This window comes from Cephus cinctus, unplaced genomic scaffold (assembly GCF_000341935.2).
Source record: "Cephus cinctus unplaced genomic scaffold, Ccin1 Ccin1_scaffold2412, whole genome shotgun sequence".
Classification (NCBI taxonomy): Eukaryota; Metazoa; Arthropoda; class Insecta; order Hymenoptera; family Cephidae; genus Cephus; species Cephus cinctus.
Window position 1 is genome coordinate 62,628 of NW_014334247.1, and position 17,403 is coordinate 80,030.

At 38.6% G+C, this 17,403-nt stretch overlaps 2 protein-coding genes and 1 long non-coding RNA gene across 5 annotated transcripts; all 3 read left to right on the top strand.

Moving 5' to 3' along the window:
* The first annotated feature begins 369 nt into the window (after positions 1-369).
* LOC107274142 (vacuolar protein sorting-associated protein 54) lies at positions 370-6,279 on the top strand. 2 transcript variants are annotated; one of them, XR_001539404.2, is made up of 14 exons: positions 370-657; positions 1,055-1,433; positions 1,589-1,691; positions 1,793-1,956; positions 2,132-2,331; positions 2,408-2,593; positions 2,651-2,777; positions 3,014-3,268; positions 3,350-3,775; positions 3,839-4,119; positions 4,193-4,410; positions 4,517-4,733; positions 4,799-5,116; positions 5,192-6,279. XR_001539404.2 is itself a non-coding variant. In XM_015752938.2 (13 exons), the coding sequence occupies exons 1-13, from the start codon at positions 560-562 to the stop codon at positions 5,058-5,060; spliced, it is 2,916 nt and encodes a 971-aa protein (XP_015608424.1). In that variant the 5' UTR covers positions 370-559; the 3' UTR covers positions 5,061-6,279. The 2 variants fall into 2 exon arrangements, 1 of the variants encoding a protein (XP_015608424.1); XM_015752938.2 differs by having other exon boundaries at positions 4,799-6,279.
* Positions 6,280-7,627: 1,348 nt separating this feature from the next.
* Positions 7,628-9,741, top strand: LOC107274143 (cytoplasmic dynein 2 light intermediate chain 1). Of its 2 annotated transcripts, none has more exons than XM_015752939.2 (7): positions 7,628-7,763; positions 8,012-8,129; positions 8,251-8,352; positions 8,424-8,750; positions 8,821-8,978; positions 9,048-9,291; positions 9,378-9,741. In XM_015752939.2, exons 1-7 carry the CDS (start codon positions 7,747-7,749, stop codon positions 9,447-9,449), a joined length of 1,038 nt encoding a protein of 345 aa, XP_015608425.1. In that variant the 5' UTR covers positions 7,628-7,746; the 3' UTR covers positions 9,450-9,741. The 2 variants fall into 2 exon arrangements, with proteins under 2 accessions (XP_015608425.1, XP_015608426.1); XM_015752940.2 differs by having other exon boundaries at positions 7,747-7,763; positions 8,251-8,341.
* Positions 9,742-10,039: 298 nt separating this feature from the next.
* On the top strand, positions 10,040-10,711 carry LOC107274146. The gene is made up of 2 exons (XR_001539405.2): positions 10,040-10,326; positions 10,476-10,711. It is a non-coding gene; the product is annotated as an uncharacterized LOC107274146 (long non-coding RNA).
* The last annotated feature ends 6,692 nt before the right edge of the window (positions 10,712-17,403 follow it).

Here is a 17,403-nt window from a genome sequence, read left to right on the forward strand (position 1 = left end):
GTATTAAGTAGTAGTAAGACCAGCGTTAATTTGTTTCTTGAGGAAGAATTAAACAATGTATTGAATAGATTCTCAGTAAACATTTGCCTATATCAACGACGATTCCATACAACTTGTCGTTACGACACGCTAATAATTGAAATAATTTTAAGTGTAAATAAGCAATTCTTCATCGTGCTCATTATTTTAAACTCCTGACTTTGCGCCTTACATATGTACATTTCAAATGCACAGATGTTTAACTAAAGTATGTTTTGCCTTCATACCCGGAAATATATATATATATATATATTGCACTCATTTCCCCATAAGTAATTGTACGTAGAATAATCAAAAAGATGTAAACTGTTGTCAGTTAAAATATGGTTGAATACATTGCTTATTCCGTACTGAAACTTTTAAAGATGGCGTTACGATTTGCAGTCAGTAGTTGCGTGGCTGTTCCATGAGACGTGTATAGTCGCGGAGTCGTGTAAGCTCATAGAGTGTCCCGACGATAATTAAACTGTGAAGAAGTATTACCGGTATAAGAATGTTGTGGCCAGAGGAGAGCTGAAAAATGGCGAAAATCGTCAAGGCTTCGGAATCGGTCGGGACGATACTATCCTGCGAATACTGTGCTAACCTCTCCTTTAAACATATTCCAGACTTTGTAAGGTGGGTCAGGCTGTTCAATGACCGTCTGCTAATTGAGCTTATGATTTTATGCCTTTCCACGTCTTTAATTATCTATTGCTGAAAAATGATGAAACTTCGAGGTTGTAGCTATCTTAGGAAATCATGAGTGCATCATTTGCCTTCAAGGCTCTTTAAATACTTTCAAACTTTTTTAGGAGAGTGTATGCTTCATTTGACAAATTTCACTTTATGTCATCGTTTTCCTTGTATACTGTGTTTTTTATTGAGATTATAGACATACAATGGCCATTTCCATAGTTTTTCTTCATTGTTATACTTATAGTGTAGTCCTTGATCTTGTTCTTTAGTTTTGTAGAATCAAGGTTGATGAGTATGTTGAGAATTATATTGATATGGATTAAAAAAATGTTTTTAGGCATTTGGGGGATCAGCATTGTTCCAGAGAAGGTGGCTCCTTTGTATGCTGTTATGGTTACAATGGAGTTTGCGCCAATCTTCCTGTGGAAGGTGTTTCGGACAAAGATTATATAGCACATGCTACTAAACATGCAACAATGCAACAACAAAGGAGGAGGAATGGCATATCATTTGAACCTTCATCGACATGGACAGTTTATTCTGCTGTGCAGAATTTACCAGCGGTACTAAATGATCCTACAAGGGGCAAACAGAGTAATTTCTTTACAAAGACATGGGGTGATGCGTTTGTTGAAAAGGTGGATATTCCAAAGAGTCCTTATCTGCCAGAGATTACTATGCAGCACTTTGAAACATATGTAAAGAAAATAGCACGGGTAGGTGCAAAAATATAGTTTACAAATTTTTAAATTTATTTCATATAAACAAATTTTTTATTTGGAAAAGTAATGTAGAAACAGTATTCTTGAATGAGATCAGCACATTCCTAGATAAAATTTTTTAACGATTATTGTATATTTTAATTTTACAGAGGTATCGAAAGCATGCTCGTATGAACTCAAATCCGAACAGACCAACATCGCCGAACGAGTTGCTGCAAAACTTTCCAAACTTAAGGAAAGTGAAAATGCTTGGTAATAATTGATGCTTACTTATAGTTGTATACTGTGCGTTCTTCTCAATTGGCCTTTTTCTTATTTCTCCTCTGACTAATGAAAGTTTACGTGTCCGACAGAACACTCGCAGTTTGATTTAGCCAGTATTCCAAAGATATTCCTAAGTCCAACTTTGGATCTTTCTCGGCGTGACGATTTTGATGCAGTTTTTCCATTTGCTAAGGAAGGTTTACTGGATGAGGGTGGCAACGTTGTTACTTCTGCAAAACACATGCAAGAAAAAGTATGAAGTACACTATGTAATTTATAAACTGCTATCTTTATTATCGTTAATTCATATGAAGCTGATTATGCGCATTCAATACAGTTTTCTTATCGGTAATTCATTAACAAACATTGAAATTTCACCCCATTAACTGTTAATTTAATTTCTGTCAAAAATGATTCTTTCCAAACAGCTTAGTCATTATTTGGACATTGTGGAAGTGAGAATAGCAGAACAAGTAGCATCTAAATCGCAGGCATTTTTTCATGCCATGACTTCACACGATGCTCTAATGGAACAACTTACCCAAACGATAACGGTATTAAAGGCACTCAGGGAAAATATTCATCAAATTGATAAAAGTTTGGTGAAAGACTCCTTAGAGATTATACGGTGGGTACAACTGTCTTTGTTATGAATAAAGTATTTCGATTGGTCCATTTTAACATTATGTAATTTTTCATAAAAGTTTGGAACGTGCCAGATGTAATCACTTAATAGTACAAGAAAAATTGAAATTGATGGCCACCGTACACCAGAGTCAACCGATGATACAATTATTATTATCTACACCTGATTACGTGGCAGCTCTCGATCTTATTTCCACAACACAAGAAATTTTACTTCAAGAATTGAATGGAATTCATAGTTTTCGGTAAATTTTGTACAGTCGTATTTAATGAATGCAACTCATTCATATTTTTTAATTTAGGCATCTGAGTCCCCAATTGAAAGAAATGGAAAGGCTGGTCGACAAGATGCTCTCCACAGAATTCGAACGATACGCAACGGCAGATCTAAATAGACCATTGGGTGAAGAAAGTATCGTTTTAGACGGGGTAATGTTATACTATCTGAATATATTGCTGTTGGTTTCATTCTGCTTTTTTACTAAGTAAGCTTAATTATTGTTGCCGCATTCGGTACAATACGACTTGTTCATTTCATTATGCATAAACGAATCTATGATATTGATAATAAAACTTGGGACAATATCTCATATCGTAACATGGACAGAGAAATATACGTAATTATGAAAAATTCAATGTTTTGTTTGTATGTCTGAAAAAAACAGGATAAACTCGTTTCGATAATATCCGGTCTTCTACGCCAAAAACATTTTCTCTTCGTGGACACTTACAAGGAAGAAGCTATAACAACTGTAAGAGCTGTTACGAAACAACGTGTGATAGAAGCTTTAACAGCAAGTGATTGCTGCAGCGATCAACAAGCCGCTGCACTCGAAGTTGGAGGTCTTTCTTTGGCGGAAAGATTAACTTTATTACATAATTCTATTCAATCTCTTACGTCTCTTCTGCACCGTGTAAAAGTATGCATTTCAAAGTATTCTATCAATATTATAAAATAGTTAATATATAGATTTTCAATAAGAGTGAACAAAATATTTTAGGCAGTTCACGATGTGATGCTAGACACTGCTGATATGTCAGCTGGCCGACTGCCGGATGGATCTGTTGATAATTCTTTGACGGATTGTTTACTATCCGATGATGAATATGCTAAAATAAAATCCAAACTATCGGAAATGTTAATTTCTGTTTGCGATTACTGCCACGAACGTTTGGGACAGTTATTATCCGCCAGTGCCAATGAGAAAGAGAAAATACAGATTGAAAGGGATAAATCTGCAAATGATACTGTAGCCAATAAACAAGCTGAATCTGATAGCCAAGTACGGAGTGATAAAGGATCCTGGTTGAGCGAAAGAGCTACCACTGCCCAAGTCTGTCAATTGGCTAGTATGGTAGAAGGATTTACAGAAACTTGTGAGAAATTATGTGGTAGACAGTGTTCAGCATTGCGATCAGCATTCAAAGTAGGTATCTTATAGAGTTATCGTTCTCAGATTCTTCAAGTAACCATGCACTATTTTATTTAGGCACAAGCAACTAAGTTTGTACAGCGTTTCCATGCTGAACGTAAAGTAAAGCTGGATTTATTATTAGATTCTGAGCGATGGCGACAAGCAGACGTACCATCCGAGTTTCAGTCACTCGTGACCTATGTCTTTAAGAATAAATGTTTTCCCCCTGAACTTTATTGGCGAGAAGGTGTAGAGAAGCAGGAAAATATTTCTAATTTCATACTAATAGGCGAGGAAAAATTCGCAGTTGTAGGAACCGCCTTAATGCTTACTCAAATGATTCACGAATATTGCAGGTACGACACAATAAATATTCAGTAGTATTATTAACCAGCAGTGTATCAATTTTTTGTCTATATTTATTTACAGGGCTGGAAGTGAATTAACAGCTTTGTCTGGTACCATTGGTCGACAGTTAGCAGAACTTTTATGTCGTTATAATTCTAATTGTTATTCGCTTGTGCTAGGTGCACGTGCAATGCAAGTTGCTGGATTAAAAACAATCACTAGTACAATTCTTGTATTAGCCAGTCGTAGTTTGCAATTAATTCTGTGGTTAATGCCATACGTTAAAAACCACTTTCAAGGTGAGTCGAATACTGAAATCCAGTCCAAGGTACACATATAAGAACAGTAGATTTTCATTTGATCCATAAATTCTAATACGTTTCACATATTAAAATACAACGTTAGACCTCGCCGAGAAAAATAGCAGTCGCAGCGTAGCTGGAGCAACTGGAATAAGTGGCGGCATTTCTTCATTGGATAGTGTTGAGCGGAATATTTGTTCTCACGTGAGAGAAATCGAAGGGAAGGTTTTGAATATTGTAGGAAATCTGTTGGGTGGTCAACTAGCTCAATGGACAGCGCGACCACCTGTCCCATCACAACCCTTCAGAAATATTTCCAAGTAAATAATTATTTCGTCCAGCAATATTTGTATACAAATGCTTCTACATTCTTTTTATTTATCAGACACTTGTTGAAGCTTCACGAGGCAGTTTCTGGAATTCTTCCACCAATACAAGTCCAGACGCTTTATCGAACCGTGAATGCTTCCTTCAAGGAGAAGCTGAGAGAACAGTTAGTCAAGATGAATATAGTAAATAATGGTGGTCCACAGCATGGTGTAGTTACATCAGAACTGACATTTTACCTCGAAGCTTTAAAAGGTCTGAGGATTCTACCAGCCGAAGAGTTAAATGATGATTGGATGAATGATATATGGACCAGATAACATGCAGAGCGCGTGATATACTGCATTCTAGAAGCAATGCAGTACTACAGGAAAAGGTGACTAATAATCAGTTTAGTCCTATTCCTCATTTCTAGTTCAGTATATCTCTACCTGCGTTTCCTTAAACGCAGTGCGTCTAGCTCAGCACGTCGACCGGATATTCCGTCACGATGCGTATTCCTGCGTCTCGCAGTAACTCGGCTCTTGTGCGGTCTATAATGGCAGGTATACGAGATACGATAACAAAAGAAAATCGAAAAAAAAACGCCAGTTTGATAACAATTTGAAAGATATAGCCGGTAAGAGTTCAGACTACAAAGGAGTTGAATGAATGTCTGGTGCCTAGTGTAATAGATAATTAGAAAAGCGAGCAAGTAGCCTTTTAAAAAATTGCCAAATTTCGCAAATGCGCTGTCCTGTGCTTTTTTCGCGGTGCTGCATAGCAATTTTGTCTCGACGTAAACATCACAGATATTGGCGCCTATAAATATATGTATTATTATATTGCTCCAGCATATGGCACCACAGACTGACATAGAATCGTTACAAGTTATTTAGAATTATATAAAAATTTAGATAGCAAATTTAAAGCTTCATTTACGTGGTATCCATTTAACCAACAGACTCGCATCTCTGCGGCTAAAATTGGATTATCTTATTCTATGAAATTTTGATATGCAAGTCAAGCGTACCTAAATAATTACGTGCTTTATGTACTACGTATAAGTGCGATTTCATTCCGTTCCTTGGATGTACGTTGTTTTATAATGTAATTACGTGGTTATGTATGAGTCACGTTATGTACACATATGATTCTAATAATAGTTTTCGATACTTTAAGGAGATCGATTGATCATTACCATGCGGCATGGGTCACTATCCAATCTGTAACACGCGCACATAACATTCTGATAATCTGGTATTGCGTTACCGCTAACATGGAAGCAATTGCCATTTTCGTGATATTTCGATTATCGAAAATGACGTTTCTTTTTTCTAGTAATAATGTGACTGTATGGAACATACACGTGCGTATTTGTATGTAAATACTTGTATAAATATTTTATAATGCGTTAGAAGATACGAAGCTTGAGGAAATTAATTCACTCGCAATAATCTTTTTGTTTTTTATAAAAATCAATGGAACGTGTCGAAATGATTCACCATACTGAAATGCTTTCTTAAATATTAATAGATTTTCTTGAATGTACCTTCTCTATCCGATCATTTGTTCATATTATTTTTCATTTACTATGCCTACCACTGCATCAAGCGTAAACATCCTATTTATTTGACATCCAATTAATTTGTGAACTACCTAGAAATACTTCCACGGCGGCTGTGTTGTGCCGCTACATTGTAAAACACTGTTAAGCTGGAAAATCGTATCTCCAACGGCTTTCAGTGAATGAATTAAAAATTAAAATATCGTTTTTATTAATTAGGGTAGATGTATGATTTTTAGTCATCTTAGTACCGTACGTGGTCATCCAATTTATTCATTTGTGGCCCTACTCATTACGTATAATCAAGGCGATACCCACAAATGGTACAAAGTCCCTTTAATCAACAGAAATCAATCTTGACACAATCAAGTATTATAAAGTTTCCTTTAGGATTTCTTGTAGGGATACCTTAATTAACACGTTTGCTGCCAACAACGAGTTATCTCGCGGTGGAACCGTTGTTGAAAATGTCGCTCGCCAGCGAACGTGTTAATACTTTTTTAAGTAATTGGAAAACGTAATAGCTTAATACTACCAGAAATTAGTGAAAGCTTTGTTAAGCGTGACCAAAATGCTACAAGGCCACAAACGGTACATCTACCCTATACAGAGTATTGTCAGTGAGATATGAAATTGTTTGAGCAATTCCCATCTGGCATGGGAAGGAGGAAGTTACGGATCTTGTAAATGACAAGCGTTATATGATCGGGACAGATAATAATTAGCTGATTTGTATATTTAATGGTTGTGTAACAACATCCATAGCGACTACCGATCATTGAATGAGTAGAATATCAAGCATTCCGTTATTATCATCGTCTAGTCCGCATTGTACATAATCGATAAGGCACTAACTTTATTCGATTATACAAGTATAATATTCGATAAAATGACGTCGCGAAATATGGTCCAACAGAGCGAATTATACAAAGCTTTTAAATGGTTCCTTTTATGGACCCTAGAAGAAATATATCGTAACGAGACTGCCTCAAGTCTAATTTTCATTGGAGGTCTCCTTTAACGGAGATCTCTTTCAAGACTGGGAACTCTTCGTTGGATCGGCCTGCATGCGAAATCGAAATTTATGCAGAATTTCAAGCGTTTAGTTGTAATATATTGTATCTTATAAAATCATAGACATTGTAATAAGCCATATAAAGAATTGAATCATCGTATATAATTATTATTATATTTACTTAATATCCAACGACTTTTAATGCGGTTATAGGAATATATCTAGTATGTTGTTTTGTTTCAAATATAAAATAATTAATGTTTATTTATTCGAACGTAACTCCCACTCCCCTGTGAATGCTACTTCTGTTTGTCGTAACTGTTACCATGGAGACGATAAGTAAACAGAAACGTATTGGGTTCGTTTCAACCGTGGATACTGATAGCATGTTTTTTGGTTCTACACTGTATGTACTTAGTGCTAAAAAATTATTCTTATTGTTACAATGAGTTTGGAAAACATGTGAGTAATTAAAGATTGTAATTTATTTTGTGCCATACCGTTTAATTATAGTATGATCAGAAAATGTTTGATAGTGATGAATATTTTTGTATTTCTTGACGTAATGATTAATTTTAATTTATCAAGATCGAGTTCTAGTCGAGTTCACACTTTTTACAATGTTTGCATATCAAAATGCGATAAGTTTCGCTTTTACTAGATTTGTGTCTCTGGCATTAAGTACTCGTTTAAAAATATTTTTTATCTAGAGATGAAAGTATGAGAAAAGTTGCCCTACGTCTCGCGTTAGAGGATGAAGAGAAACGTAAATCGAATCCTAATGAAACTCACGAACGTTCACTTATCATCATAGGCAGTAAATCCGTGGTAAGTCATCGATGCATACAATGCATAATGACTGGATAATCGTTGGCTTAAACCAGCAGTTAATGATTTAGCGTGCATCATTGACATTTTAATATTTATAAATAATAAAAATATATTTTAGGGTAAAACAACGATGGTCTATCGATTTTTGGAAAAGGATGAGACACCAAAGCCTACAATTGCGATGGATTATTCGTTTGGACGAAAAGCCGGTAAAAGCTTAGTAAGCAAGCAGACGATGATAGTAAAAATTAAGTCCAAGCGTTATTCTGACGTTTTCGTCAACTTTACCAGGTGAAAGACGTCGTCCACGTTTGGGAAATAGGCCATTTAACCTCATCCTTGGTATCTGCAGCAATGTTAGGATCAGCTCTCACGCATTCTCCTCACCACGTTACTCTGATGATAATGCTGGATTTATCAACACCCCAGTCGCTCTGGTCTACGCTTGACGAAAGTCTAACGGTAGCACGAAGTGCCATGAAAATGAGTTATGATTCAAGAATTGTCGAGGAGATGAAAAATGCAAGAGTGAGGGAAAGGAAAAAAGAGACGGAAACGGAAGTTGATCCCTTTCCGATGCGATTATGTATTCTAGGTGGAAAATATGATAAATTTAAAGTAATTTCAAACAATGGTATAGTGCAAGTGATTTTTTATGTGAAAAAGGTCATCAGCTTAACTTTTATAGGAATTTGATATGGAGAGGAAACAATTGGTTGATAGAACATTGAGAGCTGTAGCTCATTGCTTAGGTGCGAGCCTTCAGTATCATTCTTCCAGAGACACCGTGTTAATCAGGAGAACTAAGGATCTCTTGGCTCAGTATGGATTTGGTACGCAGCCAAAGTGAGTCCAGTAATTAAAGTATCAATTTGAATTAAAGGAAACATGAAGGAGTGGATTTTATTATTTTAGCAAAGGAGTGTGTCTGGATTATGAAAAACCACTTGTAGTGCCAGCTGGGGCCGATTCTTTCTCTTCGATAAACTTTAAATTACCACATGGGAGACCAGCCGCCATCATCGATACTATAAAACAGTTTTACGTTGGTAGTATACCTCAGGATATCAAAACGGAAGAATCAAACCTTGAGGATCCTGCTAATGATCCAAATTTTCAAGAGCCAATTATCGATAGGTTGAGATCACAAAGAGAAGAGGTACTCGTTCTTAATAGTAGATGGATTTTTTATAAAATTCACTACAGCCGTGATAGGACAGCTTAATGGAAATTATCATTTTCCAGGAAATCAGTATTCTTCTGCAGGATATGTTAGAAGGTCATACGCCAAAGATTGCGATTCCAGAACCTCTTTAAAAAACACCCCTCTCTATTTAAAGGAAAAAGAAAAAATCCAATACAGATTACAGATCAATATTCGTCTCACTGAATAATTTGCGAGTTCCTGACCAGCATTCATCAATAGACAGTTACGTGTTGTACATACGTATATGAATCAAGGACAATAAAATCAAATAACAAACTTCAAAAGAATCCGATTGTCATGCATATAATCACCAAATCAATAAATGTGATCGCACGATTATCTTAAATATATTTTTTGGCAACGACGTGAAGTCTACAAAAAAATAAAATGAAAAAAATCCTATATATAGTATTTAATGACTCCACGTCTTTTATATTATAGAGTTCCGGAGCAGCTATAATATTTCTACCATACAAAAAGAAACTCATCTGTCAGCAAATATTATATAGAAAAGTCTGAAATGATGATTGACTATATTTTTTCTTTCTACTTTTCCTACTTTTCAAAGATCTCTCACCAATTTACCACTATTGTGCAATGTCCTATCCATAGGAACAGCTCCACCAGTGGGCATGCGTAGACGTGAATATTGTTCTTGGTGACGTACCGGTCGGCTGATAAGACAGTCAGTATACACTGACGCGTGCGCGAGGCAGGTTTACGCGCATGCGTTCTCGACGCTCTCGATACGCGGAGAACGTTTACGAAAACGGGGTCCAGCCGGGACAGCCAGTGAAAATGCCGCTGTGAGCACGTTACCGTGCTTCTCCGGTTTAGAGCTGGTGTTTGCGTAGTGACGGATATTTTCGCGAGTTACAAACCAGTGCGTTGGTTCGTCGCCATCTAGCACGAGGAAGTGGTGATCTTCGACCTACGACTAGAAGAAAAAGCTGTCAAGCATCGTCGGCCGCCTCGAGTACCTACCAGGTAAATCTGACTTAAAGCTGAACGTAGTAAACGAACACAGTGGACCGGCTTTGCTCATGTATTTCTGTCGTACGGTGACCTTGATCTTTCTCAGGGAAAAATATCTACTGTATCACTAGTAATACTTTTTGCACGACCTACTTTACTAGGGCACCTAGCGTTCTTCCAAGTATCGATTCCTGGCCAGGACGCTTCCTCGTGAACGACTGAACGGTCACTTGGGCGTTACGATTCCTGTCAATGCGGTCTCTGCTATGTTAAATATAAAACTGACGTATCGACTCGAAGTTGCCTTATGATTGTTTTCGATATGAAAAAGAAAATGGCGATGTATCTAAACATGTCATATGGTTTTGTACAAATAAAAATGTTCGTCATACAGTAACTGACACGTGCTTTCCACTGTATTATTAACGGAGCACTATCATTTGACACTATGCACGCTATCAATAGCAAGCATAGTCAATATCAGTACGCGATAATAGACTCAGGAATTACCTCACTAAAGAAAATGTTATTGTATTCTACAATGGTACAGTACAGAATTGTTACAATTTAACGATTCATACCTGTAAATCGTCACGGTTTAGTGACAGGGACAGATATCGTCACGGTCACGTGATCTTGTCTCATGCCGGTATCACCGACACGCGTCAAATCCCGCTGGTATGCTTTTTTCAAATGCAAATGGAAATACATATTTTGCGAGCCTTTGAAAATATTCTAAGTCATTCATTCACTACTTAGAGTTTACTAATTATAATACTTTTAAATTCACTTCGACACATCTCATAATCACTGAGCTCGATACGCATTTCTAAACCTGCCAATTTTTAGCCCATCTATTTTCCTAACTAAAGCTACTTCCGTTCTGGTAAACAGTGTACGCGCGTGTGCTTTATTTATTGTTACCAAAAATTCATATATAGATAACAAAATAGAATATTCACCCTTAAATATGCGAATCTGAAAATGACTCTTATTGTTAGGCTATCATCGTTAATTTACGTATAGACGAATCACGTGTACCTTAGACTATACTGTCGTGCGCAGCCGAGAGTTATCGAGTGGGACGATCATTATGCTCAGTTCGACGTTCTTACCAACCTGTTCGTGGTATTCAACGAACCAAGACTTTTTTTTTCAATTCTTTCGTACGCGAACCCACGGCCTTGATCCTTAGGCCATTATTTGACTAAATATAATAACCAGCTAGACTACGCATATATGATCTCCCATCAAGATCATTCGTCGTTCATATTTGATGTCATTTATTTATCAAATATTTCATCTGTGAATATTATTTCTGTCATCCAAAGACTTCGTTACGTGTTGCGTGAGCAGAGACTTTGAAATAATCCGAGGTCGTAATGGTGTTACACCCTTGTACCTGGCAGGGCCAGGCCGGCAAGTCTGACGGCAATGCGGTATTCGAGGATATGGATCCACTCTCGATCTTCCCACTTTTACTGTATCTACCCACTCAAACCACAATTACACACTGAGATTATAAATATGTATGGTGTCATTCATCAGATAATATGTATTTTATTTTGTATTGGAGTCTGCTACAATTTCTAACTTATTCTTGAACTATTGAACAGACACTGTATTATCACTGGCTAAAGTGTTATTTTCTTATCGCGAAGAATAGCCTGTCAACTCACAGAGTCTAATGATATCTACCTATTACAACGGCTATCTCGTTGTTACTCCAGGTAGACAAGTTGACCGCCTACGTTACAACGCAAGGAAATACATTAACTCGTGTGTGTGTAGTTCCATAGCGGAGAAAGGAACTGTTGGTATGGAGGATTGCGAAAGACCGAAGGTTTCGTGTCTGACCGAAGATGGCAGTGAGGAAGCCTAGACGAGAGCGTGACGACGATCCTTCTCCTGGAACGAAATTCTCTTCGTTAAAAAGTCTCTCACGTGTGCGTGCATTATATATACAGGGTGGGGCAAAAATCATGGTACGACAAAGAAGACGTTGATCCCTCATTGAAAAGTAAATCGAAATAGCACAATAAATTTTGTCTCTAGGAGACTTCATTTTTACGATCGATTTTCAAAATTCATCGGGTCCACGTGCACTTGACTAATGCTCGACTTAAGGGATCTCGCTATAGTCACTATTTTTTTTTTGTATTTTTATACAATGTCAGGACTTAAGGTGGTTTAAGGATATGGTAAAAACTGTCCACGCATCTCCGATTCGACGAGCACAATTTTGTATGTAGAAACGAGATCGAAATTTTTAATAATACGTAAATTAATAAAAACCATTAAACCACCTAAAATCGTAACATTGTTTACAAATTTGAAAGGAAACGGTACCCCTCGCGAGACTCCTTGAGTCGAGCGTTAGTTTATTTTATTAAAAATGAAAGCTCGTCGAGAAAAAAATGTATTGTGCCATTTCTATTTACTTTCCATGAGAAATCGCCTTCTCCTCGGTCGTACCATGATTTCCGTCCCACCCTGTATAGTCGGCTCGTGCCCATACGTTTAGTATGCGTACGTAGGTTTGCATTGTATAATATATCGAATACGTGTGCACATTCTATACACAAGTAGGACTTCTGGTGAATTCTCGAAACGCGCTCGTTGCGTATGAAAACTAGCCGCGTGCACGTCCGCCGGCACGTGACAGCCGATTTAATTATGTCCCGTAACGAAGCTATATCTCGTTCTTATTTTTCATCTCTTTTCTCTTCTATTTTCATTCGACCCTTTTCTCTGTTCCACCCTCGTAGAAAACTTCCATTGTCACGGCACGGACGCGAAGCGTGGACTGCGCTCAACGAAACACCTCGTTAAGGCCTGGCGCACACGCTCCTCGGTATACTATGAGAAATAAGAGATATCCGGTGCGGCTGTTTTACACTCTATGGGATCGATTACGGACTTTGGATTTGGACGGTTTTTATTTATATCTTAAATAGGTGATTCCTGTTTATAGGGATGTCGAATAATGTGTATTTATATATCGTTGACTTTCGTATTGACCCACTGCCGTGTCATTATTGACGTACTGAGTTAGCGATAATTTATTTTAATCTTTTACAGTTCTCGGGATAATATTCAATAATCATGGGGCAATGTTCCATCGATTGTTAAGCATGAATTTCAATTTGACTTATTTTCTTTATGACATAATGTTTTTATTCGTGCGAATATCAGCTACCAATCTATACATGTCATTAGGTGTATCAGGTTATGCACGTATTTTTAGTGGCTCGGATTAACGTCGAATTATTTTACTTATTTATGATATCCAACGCAAAAGTCAATGATCATAGGGCAACGTTCGCGTGCATTCCCAGTCAGGGGGTTTCCCTTTGTCGACTCTTTATCATCGGGCGAACAATGAATTCCCGGAGTTTTTATCCTCACGTTTCTTTTAGGACAGTCTATTGGGCAAGGGGGGTTTTTGCCATAGCAGAATGTATACTGTTTACTGGAAACGATGGCGCAACGATGAGCCGATGTCTGGAGTCCCTCTAGTAAGAGTCCGGCCAACTGTGGGGCTTGTTAGTGATTGGCTCCGCCATATTATGGGCTCTTTCCGGAATGAGAATGGTGCGTGTGAATACGTATATGGGAGAGATTCGCATCGTGTAGTCTGGGTAGCGTTAAGCCCTGTACGGCGGGTTGCCTGCACTTGGCGCGAGACTCGACCCAGTCTCGCGCAATGTCATGGTGGCGCCAAACAAGCCCTTAGTATGGCGTCCCTTCCGAGTGTTGGCCGGACTCTTACTAGAGGGACTCTACCGATGCCTAGACAGTCGCTTGTACGTCGACTAAGAAATAAGTATAATTTTAAACAACGAAAATAGAAAGTAATCTTGCTACTGTCATGGATCTTTTATTAAATTTGTTTCGGGAATTTCAACAGTTCTAGATCTTTGAGGGAAGATATGACACGTGTCGTATGGATAAAATATTATTTTGTCCCACGGTGATATATATATATAGAGAGAGAGAGAGAGATGGACATGCAAGAAGCAGAGCGTGACGCGAGGCGATACAGTAGAATCAGTAGGACTTAATATTCCCCTACGAAATCGTTGAACGCTTCGTTGGGGCCCTTCCTATCTTAACTTTATTTATCGAGACACTCCTCTGCTCCCTTAGTAATGCCCAACCCATTGCGAATGATCATTGGATACAATGACCGTCCAAAGATAATAAGGAACACAATATCCCTTACCATATCCAAACCCATTGAAAATGATTATGCAATAAGCATTACGTTAAGTACAATAAGGAATTAATATCTCTCTCTCTCTCTCTCTCTCTCTCTCTCTCTCTCTCCGTCTCTCTCTTGCTGATTAATGCCTTTATTCAATTATCAAATTGCAAGCATTGTTTCGAAAGTGCAGAAATTGCTTCTGTCGAGATTGCAAATTCTTGATGGACTATCGGCCTAATTTCCGCGGAATTCCTTTGACACTCGAGCGACGGATAAACGACGGTCGCTTTTGAAGCCTGGCAAATTGTACGTTTTCACACGAGCATTGAGAGCTCGATAAAGAAGTAAGAGGAATGGCCGAACGATAGTACGATGTTCCCCTGTGAAGACTGTTCACGTCGACGGAACGTAGGTTGTGTAGGTGTTCAGCCAGCCGTGGGCAATTACGCATCGTGTAGCGTTAGTGGCTCAAGAGCAAAGGGAAGTTCTGTTGCTTGCGTGTCTCTTGTTGCACTTTTAACGAACGGAGTCAAGACGACAATGGGAGGAGCTGTTAATCAGTCGAAGATGGAACAATGAGCTCGATGGAAAAACGTTTAAGCAACGTTTAAGCAACTACATGAGCCTCTGCGACGTTTCCCATATGGAAACTTGAATCTCTAGAAACGCCTTACTTGCTCCAGGACGAAATTCAATATCGCGTTCGGCCTCAGTGGTAGCGGACGGCGATCGATTCGTGGCCCGACTGTCGACACTGTCCACACGTCCGGTGCGGTTTGGCTTCCCGTTTCATATTTTATATTTCTCTCGTTTCCCTTCATTTCTCGTATACATTTCTTCGTCAATTTCTAACTCCACTCTCTTTTTTATTTTCTTTCCTTTTTCTTTTTACATTCAATTCTTGTTTGGCACTACATATAAGATTTTACACTCGTCCTTATATCCGAGCCCTGCGGAGGCTTAACTCGCACACCGTTGCCTGATCTACGTTACGTAACGCGTCTCTGCAATCCCACGCAGTCGTAAGAGCGTAACGCAAAGCATGGCTGGACAACGAAGCAAAGTCATGTCTCTATCGTTTCTAATAACTGTAAGAACGGGCTGCAGGGTAGATTAGAAGTTAATTAGAATAATCTCATTTCGCACTGAGAGTCGTATGCGGTAGCACGTGCGGACGTGAATTCATTAAGAAAATACGATCTTGCTCGGAGCTTGCTCTCTCCTGACCTATCCACTTAAAAAATGACGAGTCCTCGAGACTTTTTAAGAGTTTCCAGTGAGTTTCCCCTTTTGGCGAGACTGCAAAAAAATAGCAGCCTCCTCCCCGTCAACGCGACAACGCGAAATTACTCGAGAACGACATGGTGGCAGTCTGGGCAGTGCTTTCAATCTTCCGGATCAAAAGAGGCCGTAAATTTTGATTTACGTTGTGGCTGAAGATCAACGTGTATATATATATAGGGGGCAAAACAGCAAGCTAATGTTAAAAAAAAAATACTAATACCTTGGGACGTGACAGCATTGGAATTCTTACCTAACCTAACCTAACCTAACAAATACTCAAATCTAACATTGAAAAGATATATAAACAAATTTGGTGCGAGAGTCCGCTTTATGGTCCTCAAAACAGTCATTACGCTGTAAAAGCTTCGAGTTCGGACTCCAAAACAGCCACGTGATCTCAAATAAGCGGGTTCGTAAATGAAATCGTCTCCAAAGGATTCCTTAGCCAAATTTATATGTATACGTATATATAAAATGAGGATTTACCATTAATGATTTGACCTTGTTGGCAGCATATCCATATACGTAATTTCGTAAATTAACAGGGTCGCGTTTCGTCATAACCACATTTGCGGCTTATTAGAACAATTTTGGATGCACCGAAGAATTAGAAAGGGGTCAAGATCAAGGCCGGGATTTCATCATCGTATCAAAGCCCACCGTTCTGTTTATTCGTCTCGTCGCTCGTCGCGGCTCAGGCTGCTTGGCAAGATTGAACTTTTTCGAAACTGCCGAGAACTCGTGGTTACGCAGCGTCGAGAACGTTAAAAATAAAACTCGAATGGCGAATATTGAACGGCGCTCTAATAAAGTCGGTTACTATAGGGATACTCGTGAGCCGGGATAATCCTAGCGGCAAAGGGCCCCATTAAGACTTTGCGTGAAAGAGAAACATGCACAAGGTGGGAAAATGGCTGACGTATAGGTCCATAAATATTTAAGCAACGTCACGTCCTGTCAGTCTTCCCGTGAGGTGCGTCTGTGTATTTATTTATCGTTTCCCAATTAAGCATGCATGAGATGGATCTGGCGCGTTGGTCACTGACGTAGTCGATGCCAGCAGCGACCCTGTTGACGGCGACAACGCTGAAGCACTAGGAGAAAGAGACATTAATCTGCAGGTGCCTACCGTGTATGCACATAACAAACGTATGTATACAGCACTCGTTATATGTCCGAACTCTTCGCGCCAACGAACTGTAGGTTATAGATTTAGTGTTGATTTGACGAAAGAATCGTAGCCGTGTACGAAGTAGGAAATCGACTGTTCAATCCTTCGGGCTCTTCGTCTCGGGATTGTAAACGCGGTTAAGGAACTGCGAAGCGGCCCCAAATGCCATTCGATAAATCCAAGAAAGCCATGGGGCTGGATTGTCTACGTCGGTTTCACTTGATTCTCCTGCAGGCACGATATTCCCTTGTTTTTATTTGTCTTTTGTTACGTCGTAGACTCCCTCTGTCAGCCGCGCTACGTATCATCGTACGCTCTATTAATAACTATTACTCACCGCCAGAGTACGCATATTTTCGAGTGAATTTCTCATAAGCAAATTGTACCATGGGAACACATAGGTACCCTTGAGAAGCGTGATCGCTCA